This window comes from Cannabis sativa, chromosome 5, assembly GCF_029168945.1.
Source record: "Cannabis sativa cultivar Pink pepper isolate KNU-18-1 chromosome 5, ASM2916894v1, whole genome shotgun sequence".
NCBI classification, from domain to species: Eukaryota; Viridiplantae; Streptophyta; class Magnoliopsida; order Rosales; family Cannabaceae; genus Cannabis; species Cannabis sativa.
The window spans coordinates 73,290,850-73,300,481 of NC_083605.1; the positions used below are offsets into that span (position 1 = coordinate 73,290,850).

General features: G+C 32.9%; 1 protein-coding gene across 1 annotated transcript; it reads right to left on the reverse strand.

The window, feature by feature from the left end:
• Positions 1–5,628: 5,628 nt before the first annotated feature.
• LOC133038502 (uncharacterized) lies at positions 5,629–6,244 on the reverse strand. The gene is made up of 2 exons (XM_061116673.1): positions 5,878–6,244; positions 5,629–5,633 (listed from the first exon to the last, which is right to left on the reverse strand). The coding sequence occupies exons 1-2, from the start codon at positions 6,242–6,244 to the stop codon at positions 5,629–5,631; spliced, it is 372 nt and encodes a 123-aa protein (XP_060972656.1).
• Between the last annotated feature and the right edge of the window lie 3,388 nt (positions 6,245–9,632).

A 9,632-nucleotide genomic window follows, 5' to 3' on the forward strand; every position in this document is an offset into this window, starting at 1 on the left:
TAGGTAAGGAGTTTTCCCTCTTCTCTTTCACATTAAATATTTTTAGAGATTTTTTATTTTATTTTTTTTTGTTAATTTTAAAATAATTATTTGAACACTTTAAAATAATTTTTTATATATAATTTTATAAATGGGTTAATTTCACAAATGCACAACAACAACAAAAATATGATTTTTCGAAATTTTAAACATTTTTACGATTTTTTTGATTTTATTTACATAAAATACGGTTTTTTTATATTGAAATTTTGTTCATTTGTTGTTAATTTTTTGTTATATGTATGTTATTTTTTGTTGTTTTTTTGTTGTTATTTTCATGTTACTTTTATATTGTATTTTTGTTGATTTTATGTTGTTTTCGTGTTATTTTTTGAAAAACCATAAAAATGTAAAAAAAAACATTCTTTAAGCGTAAAAATGTAAATATTTTATAAAAAATAGTGTCTTATGTAATTATTCCTTTATAAAATCTACATAAAAACCCACATAGCAACAATAGACCAATTTAAATTATAACTAAAATTTACATAAAAACCACTAAAGCAACTTAAACTGTAAATTTAAGAAAAAAATTAAAAAATAATATATAAAATAATTTTTAATGGTTTAATTATTATATTATTTGATAATATAATAATACGTAGATTAAAAATATATGTATTTTATGAATAATATATATTAAGTCTTTGGTAAATAAATTGTGTAACATATGATTTATTTATGCTAAAATTATAACCTACACTTTACAACATGAAGAGAAGTTACAAAATTAATTGTTTTTGTAACTTCTTTTGATTGATCATACTTTTTGTGTAATAAAAGAGATGCTATTCCAACTAAAGCTTAATTATAAAATTATCTACCTTTTTTTATGCTTAATTATAATATTATCTACCTTTTTTATGAATCAATTGTGAAATTCATTACTCCAAATAATAATTTTTGTACAAGCTAACACTACAAAAAATTTTACTTTTAGTCACAAAAAAAATTGTGACTAATTATAAATGATCATTCTTATGTTATGACTAAAAGGTCCGTCGCTAAAATTATTAATCACAAAAATTACAATTTGTTGTGACTATATGTATCTTTAGTCACAATACTTGTTGTGGCTAAAACTAAATTAGTGACAACTTATATCTAAATACTATATTTTAGTCACATGTAATATTTTGTTATAACTAAAAGTCACATTTAATTACAAAAAAATTGTGTTGTAACTAAAAAATTATCACCGAAAGTAGCAGTTTTTTGTAGTGTAAAGGCCTCAATTTCCAACTATTCACAATATGTCTTTAACTAAAAATTACTTATTACAAAGTTCCAATCCAAGTAACATCATGTTGTTGTACTTTCTTTGGCATTACACATGAAATTCTAGTTTAAATTAGTGCCTTAGCTTCCTGCACTATAACCTACTCGGGTTAACCACGGCAGCATTCTAAAATTTTCCATTCATGTTCGACCAAATTAGGTTCACAAGTGCTGCAATAGCAGCAGAGTATACCTCCTTAAATTTACTGAGTTTTGATCTCTCTATCCACCTCAAAATACCCTGTAAAGAAGAGGTTGTTGCCTTCCATATAAGCCAATCCTTAACTTGTGCAAACACTGTTGCAAGAAGGTGCATTCAAAAACCAAATGCAACATTGTTTCTGCAACAGAGCCATATAGTACACAGTTCACTTCATCAGTGATCTTAAACTTGTGGAGCCTCTAATCTCTAGTTTTTAGCCTATCTAACACTGCTATCCAAAGCACAAAACTATGCTTAGGAACATTGAGATGACTCCACACTTCTTTGCTTCAATAACAAGTCCCTTGAACTTGATTTATCAACTTATACCATGCTGTTATTTTATATGATGACAGTTAAAATTGCACCGGATCTATTAGTGCTTTAATTCTATCTTTGATTTCTACAATTTTCCTCCAATACCAACCTCCTTAAAATTATATACTTTAACTAAAAAGATAGCAATTTTATGTATTGGTTTAGATAAGAGTCATTCCATAACTTTTAAAGGGTTTATTCTTGCTCAAACCATGTAACCAAACGTTTTAAGAAAGGTGTAGTCGGGTTGTTGATGAAACAAGACCTCAAAGGGATTTCTTAATTGTAAAACAGGTGTAGGAAGCCGATTAATTGTGTAGGCTGTTGTGGTGAAGGCATCCCACCAATGTGTGAGAGGCATGTTTGCCTGAGCCAAAAAAGAGAGACCCATATCCACTACATGACGATGTTTTCGTTCGGCTCTTCCCTGCTGCTGGTGTGTATGGGGGCATGGATGTCTGAAGTTGATCCCCAATGGTTCAAGTATTGACTGAAGTGGCCTATACTCACCACCCCAGTCGGATTGCACATCTTTAATCTTAGTATTAAACTGCAATTCAACATAAGATTTAAACTGTCTAAAGATGGCAGCAACTTCAGATTTGACTTTCATAGGATATATCCATGTGAATTTAGAGAAGTCATCAATGAAACTAAGATAGTATCTATATCCTTCTATTGAATTGTAAAAAGATCGTCCTCATACATCCGTGTGCACTAAATCAAAACAAGATGTTGTCTTATGTACAGAACTACCAAAATGAATGCTGTGAAGTTTGCCATATTGGCAAGCTTGACAAAAAGGAAGAAAAGTACATCTAGTTTTGGGATTAATAGCAGAGAGTACTGTTTTTAATATTCTTGGGGAGGCGTGGCCAAGCCGATGGTGCCAAATTTGTGCCTCAGAGAAGGGTCCATGAGTGGTATTCTTTACACAATTAAATGCAGCAGGAGTAACAGAGAATCGTCGAGTGAACTGTGTTGAGGGAAGTTTGGCCTTTGACAGATCGAGGTGATACAATCCTTGCTTAAGATGGCCCCGAAGAAGAACTTGGCCCGTAATCTTGTCCTTGATAGCACATGTATCAGAATCAAACAATAAGATGATATTATTATCTATGGTAATTTTGGATATACTCAATAAATTCTTGGTAATTTTAGGAGCAAGTAAAACATCATTTCGAAGAATTTTCTTATTCAGATTGAATGTAGCAACAGTAGAATGGCCTATGTGAGAAATTGGAATTTGAGAGCCATTACCTACGGTCATTTTGGCTTTGCCTTTGTAGTCATTTGTGGTGGTGAGATTTTGAGCATCAGATGTCATGTGGTGTGTGGCTCCACTATCCACATACCAACCATTGTCTTCTGCAGGTGTGTTTGTATCAGAAAGAAGGGCCTGTGGGTTGGGGCCTGAGTTCTGAGGATTTGAGGAAGATGCTGAATTATCAGTATCATATCTATGGTAACACTTGTAGGCAAGATGACCAATCTTGCCACAGATTTGACAAACTGGTCGAGAACCACGGCCACGACCATTGGAGGGACCCCGTCCTCCTTGTTGAGACCCACGGCCTTGAGACTTGCCACGGCCATTGAAAGAACCTCTGCCAGTGTTGTTACGATTTGAGCCGGATGAATTTTTATTAAACTGAGCATAATTGGCCTGAGCTGTGTCCAAGATTTGGGGAGTCATTTGTTCGATTCGCATCTCTTGATTTTGAAGCATATATTGGACTTCTTGGAGAGTAAGAGCATCAGCCCTTGCAGTGAGGAGAACAACTACTGTCTCATATTCATGTCCGACTCCACCGAGGATGGACATGGCGAGTTCTTGATCAGATAATCTGTGTCCTGCAGCAGCAAGAGAATTAGCAAGATTCTTCATTTTCAAGATGTATTCGTCGATGCTCATGGAACCTTTCTTGGTGTTCTGGATTGAAAGACGAAGTTAAAGCTGTCGAGCCTTCGATTGAGTGGCAAAGAGACTGGCAAAGACTGTCCACACTTCGGCAGCGGATTCACAGTGTAGAACATGCCCAAGCATTGCCTCGGAAAGGGAATTCATAAGCCAACTCATTAACAAAGCATCACAACGAATCTAGTGATCAAAGGCAGGATTAGTTAAGTTCGTACCTGCAAGAAGAGGTTCTGGCCGTGGTGTTGTTCGAAGAAGAATTCCGTCGAGTCCATGAGCACGAACAGAAGGAAGAATCAGGGATCGCCAGTAGGAGTAATTATGTCGATCAAGGCGAATATTCAGGGGTAGAAGATTGTTTGGAATGTGAATTGGTTGAACGGCGACCGGAGCTTCTGGTGGAGGTGGTGGCGCAGTGTAACGTCCCCACTTCAAGCCTCTATTGGGTCCTTACACCCACGGACTGAATGGCTCTTATACACGAGTACGCCACTCTGGCTGCTTTCTGGATTGATGACTGACCCTACAGACCAACACGAGTGTTTTCGGCGTGCTTTGTCCTCACTCACACGCATCCTGGGAAAACTTCCCAGGAGGTCACCCATCCTTGAAATTGCTCTAGGCCAAGCACGCTTAACTGTGGAGTTCTTTCAAGATGGGCTACCGAAAAACAAGATGCACCTTGTTGATATATGTAGTACCAATCAATCTATTTAAGCCCTCTTTAACTGTGTAGTCCCATACCTACATAGTCTCAGAATCATCCAACTTAACCTTCCCCAGGCGGTATGGGATTGCACAGCTTACCCGGTATTTTCCCTTACGGATCACGGGACTACTGGCTGTCACAATCACCCCCCTTACGGGGTCCGACGCCCTCGTCGACCACACTTCCGGCTGGGTCAAGGATCTGATACCATTTGTAACGTCCCCACTTCAAGCCTCCATTGGGTCCTTACACCCACGGACTGAATGGCTCTTATACACGAGTACGCCACTCTGGCTGCTTTCTGGATTGATGACTGACCCTACAGACCAACACGAGTGTTTTCAGCGTGCTTTGTCCTCACTCACACGCATCCTGGGAAAACTTCCCAGGAGGTCACCCATCCTTGAAATTGCTCTAGGCCAAGCACGCTTAACTGTGGAGTTCTTTCAAGATGGGCTACCGAAAAACAAGATGCACCTTGTTGATATAGGTAGTACCAATCAATCTATTTAAGCCCTCTTTAACTGTGTAGTCCCATACCTACATAGTCTCAGAATCATCCAACTTAACCTTCCCCAGGCGGTATGGGATTGCACAGCTTACCCGGTATTTTCCCTTACAGATCACGGGACTACTGGCTGTCACACGCAGGGTGGCGGGGGTCGTCAGGATCGACCATTGGTATGATACCATGTAAGAGTAGAATTCAGAGAGAAACAGAGAGAATTTGAAAGAGAAGCTCAATCCTAAACTGGAGCTGAGAGAGTCTATTATATATCTGTAGAACTTGAACAGTATTACATGAACCGACTTTAACAGAAAGTAAAACAGAAAAAATAACAAACTAACTGTAAGCCTAACTAACTCTAACACACTTCATATGCAATTTGGATCGTTGAGTGTGAAACTTTATTGTATAACATTCAAAAGATTATGTTTGACACACAAGATCTCACATGACTTTTCCCACCTATTAATTCACTTATCATTCTTCAGTAATAACCCTTCTCTCTCATTAGGATCTCTTTAAATCTGACATTCCTATTAAAAAGTGGTACTATTATTGTCAAAAAGTGTAAAAGTTCTCCAATTCTTATGTTTAAAAAAAATCCCAATTTATCTTACCTAGTACAACCAGTTGCAAGCAATAAACAAATAATATAATCAACCTATCAAAAAGAACCATTCATTAAAGTAGATAAGCAGCAATGCATAATTGATGTATATTCGATTAAAAAAAAAAAGTGGGTTCACATTCCTAATCTCATATAAATATAATAGGTCTCCTACTCATACTACATAAACTTCCATAATATTAATGAGTAAGAATGGAACTCCATAGTGAAATTAATACACAAATTTTTATTTGATGAACTATATAGCCAGGCCACCATGGCTACTGCCCGCCAGTACCTCTATAGTTAATTGCATATTGATCTTTAGTAGCATACCCAATAGGGCCAATGCTACCGCGGCCACCACCATCTCCTCCCGTACTATCTCCACCGCCTTCTGCTCTAGTACCACTACCTTTTCCACCAGTTTCACCACCATTATTTCCTCGAGTACTACGTCCTTGGCCGACTACACTTTCGGTTGTGCTCCGAGCACTGCGTCGTCCATATTCTGTTGCACCATTAATTCCACTTCCAAAGCTAGCTGCACCACTAGGAGTTTTACCATAATCTTGAGCTCTAGAGGCATTAGTACCAAATACCAAACCAAATAAAACAAATAAAACCACAATTGATCTAACTCTATGAGTACTATGGATACTCATTTTGGAATGATAATAATTAACAATTATAATTGTTATATATGATTTGGTTTGGTTTGATTAGCCTGCAAGAAATGGTACCTATAAATAGGGAAGGAAAAGTAGTATGTAAATTAATTATATGTAGTATAGTCTTAATATTAATAAAGAAGACAAAATATATAATATAGAAGACATGAAAAACAAAGCATAAGACACATTGGATTTGTTATAATTATACATATTTTTCCCCAACTTGCCGTTCAGAATAAGTTGATATGCTATAGCTCCTTTATTATTTTATTTTGCTGTATAAAAATGGATTTATTGAGGTGTTAATCATATTTATGTAAGATATTTAATAACATTGAAAAACCAATATCTTCTAGAGCTTGAAACTTTTATGTATGTATGATTATTCTTAAACATATCCTTTTCTTAAATATCACTAATTAAAGTTTTGGTAATATTTTGTTTTTAAATTTTTTAATTACAAAAATAAAAGTAAAATTTTAATTTTTTTTTTTTTTAAAAAATAAAAATGTGTTCTATAATCATTTTTATTTTTTAATTAAAAAAAATGTGTTCTGTAAATTTCATTTGTTAATTTTATTTAAGTCAAGTTTGGGGTCGATGCCTGAGGCCAGGATTGGGGTCAGGTCTGAGTCCGGGGTCGATGCCGGAGGTCCGAGTTCAAGGTTCGAGGTCAGGTTGAGGTCGGGATCTGGGTCCAGAGTTCGGGTCCAGGAGTCTGGGTCTAAGTCGGGGTTTGGGTCTGGGTCAAGGGTCGGGGTTCGAGTGTGGGGTCTCCGAGTCCGGGTTAATTTATGGACGAGGTCTGGGTTCGACAACTGGGTCGAGGGCCGGGGTCGGGGTCTGGGTCTGAGTTCGGGTATGAGTCGGGATTTAGGTCGGGGTTTGGGTCGAGGTCCGGGTTCGAGTCTGAGTTCCAAGTTTTAGGTTGGGGTTGAAGTCTAAAATATTGATTAAGAAAAAATTTGTTTAAAAATATTTTGAAAGTGACTTTTTTTTTTCAAAATTTTGATTTTTAATTAAAAATTGAAAAGTAAAAACAATTTTGTAGAATATGATTTTGGAAAATATTTAAACTTTACTAATCTAAAAAATAAAAAACTAATTAAAAAAGTGTTACAAAACACACCCTAAATTAGTCGACAATCATTCTTTTTGTATAAATAAATTTAAAGCCAAGAATGAATATGATGTATTATTCTAGCATGTGACCAGAAGGAATGATATATATATATATATATAAATTTTAATGTGAAATATTCACATTGAAAAGTAGATAATATATGATGATATTTTTTTTTAAGTTCATCCGAGTAAAGAGTATAAAAAAATTTACTGATCACTAAAAGTAAAAAAATTGTGACTAATTATAAATTATTATTTTTATGTTGTGACTAAAAGGTTTGTGACTTTTTTTTTTATGAAGAAAAAAGGTTTGTGGTAAAAGTATATTAGTCATAAAAATTACAATATGTAGTGATTAAATGTATTTTTAGTCACAATACTTATTGTGACTAAAACTAAATTAGTGACAACTTGTATCTAAATACTATGTTTTAGTCAGAAGTAAATTTTTGCTGTGACTAAAAGTCACATTTAGTCACAAAAAATTTATGTTGTGACTAAAAATTAAATTATCATTAGCAATTTTTTGTAATAAGATAGAGATAAATATATAAATAAGCGTATTGAAACATATACAAATAAATTAAAATGTTATTGATACTTGATAAAATTATTTTTGACAATTAAATAAAAATAAGGTATAGAATGCAAAATTCCTAAAATGCATATATAAAATTCTCAAAACTCAAATGGGTTGGGGTTGACTGGGATTTCTTTGGGCTTTCTTCTCTTCTGCCCATCTTATGCTTTGGCAATTAGATATATTTCTTGATAAGTTGAAAAATATTTTTTTAATTAATTAATATATTCATTATTATATTTTATTAAAATATATTTACTTTTTTGAGTGGGTTGTCCAATATACTTTCACTCTTCATATAGTTTATATTAACTTAAGAGATTTAATAGAGATATCATCTATAAAAGTGGATATAATTTAAAGAATATAAAAATAAAAGTAAAAATTAAAATAAGTAAAATAAAATAGAGATACAATATAATTTACTTTATATTTTCTCTACAAAAATACCCCATTCGATCACCTATAACACAAAATGAATTACACTTAATATTTTTAAATAAAACAATATATAAAATATTAATTAAGACTCAGATAGATTTTATAATAATAAAACTGTATATTTTAAATCTTAAAAATTCTTTGTATAGCCTAAAAATCACAAAACATAAAAATTATAAACATTTAATCATTAAAATACTCAAAACTATAAAGGTTATCTAAGTCTAAGAAAATTACTAATGCCTGGTTTAATAAAAATGTCTCAATAAAATTATTAAAAGAATTATACAATAGTAATATTAATTAAGTATTAAGTAACAATACAATAGTTTTAAGTAAAATAATGTAAAATTAACTTTTCATACTTTTCTATCTATTTGGAGTAATATTCTCAAAAGTGGAGTTTTTTAGAAACTTTGGTTAATCCTTTATGGTTTGTTGGTCTCAAAACTTGTCAGAGGTTTTCACATATGAAGTATGTAGCTAGAATTTGACTTTACTATGCATCAGATTTATATATGTGACTTTAGGAGGCGTTTAGTTGGGAGGAATGAAAATATAGGAATAGGAATGAGAATGGGAATAGGAATGAGAATGGAATGGAATAAAATTTAAAATGCATAAAAAAAATTGATAAAAAAATAATTAATTTTTTTTTCTTGTTACATTGGAATGGTCATTCATTTCTTTTTAAAATGGAATAGTCATTCTACCAAAATGGTGGAAAGAGCATTCCATTGGAATGTCATTCTAATACTTTAAAATGCAACTAAACAAAGGAATAGAATGAAAATTGTTTCCTTTCCATTCCATTCCATTTCATTACCTCCAACCAAACGACACCTAAGGAATAGTAATTAACTCTTTTATTATTCTTCAGCTTCTTTGTTTCTTTGGTGTCTTTTGTTGTTACAGTAAAAAAATAAAAAGAAAAATAGTAACAGTAATAATACAACTTTTTGACTCATAGTAAAAGTATTACATGTATTATAGTAAAGATGTAGTAGTGTATTAATTACTAAATATTACCATGCAAGATACATGCAACGATTGATATATAAAACAAAAATTTAATTGATTAAAATATATATTAGCATTTAGCACACTGACTGAATATATATATTATTATTATTATTATTCACTGCCCACTTTATTTTAGTGAGTGTAAATCTATGTCGATCAACTTTTTACGTACTTTATAAACTTATAATGTAGAAGAATGCTCGATTAACA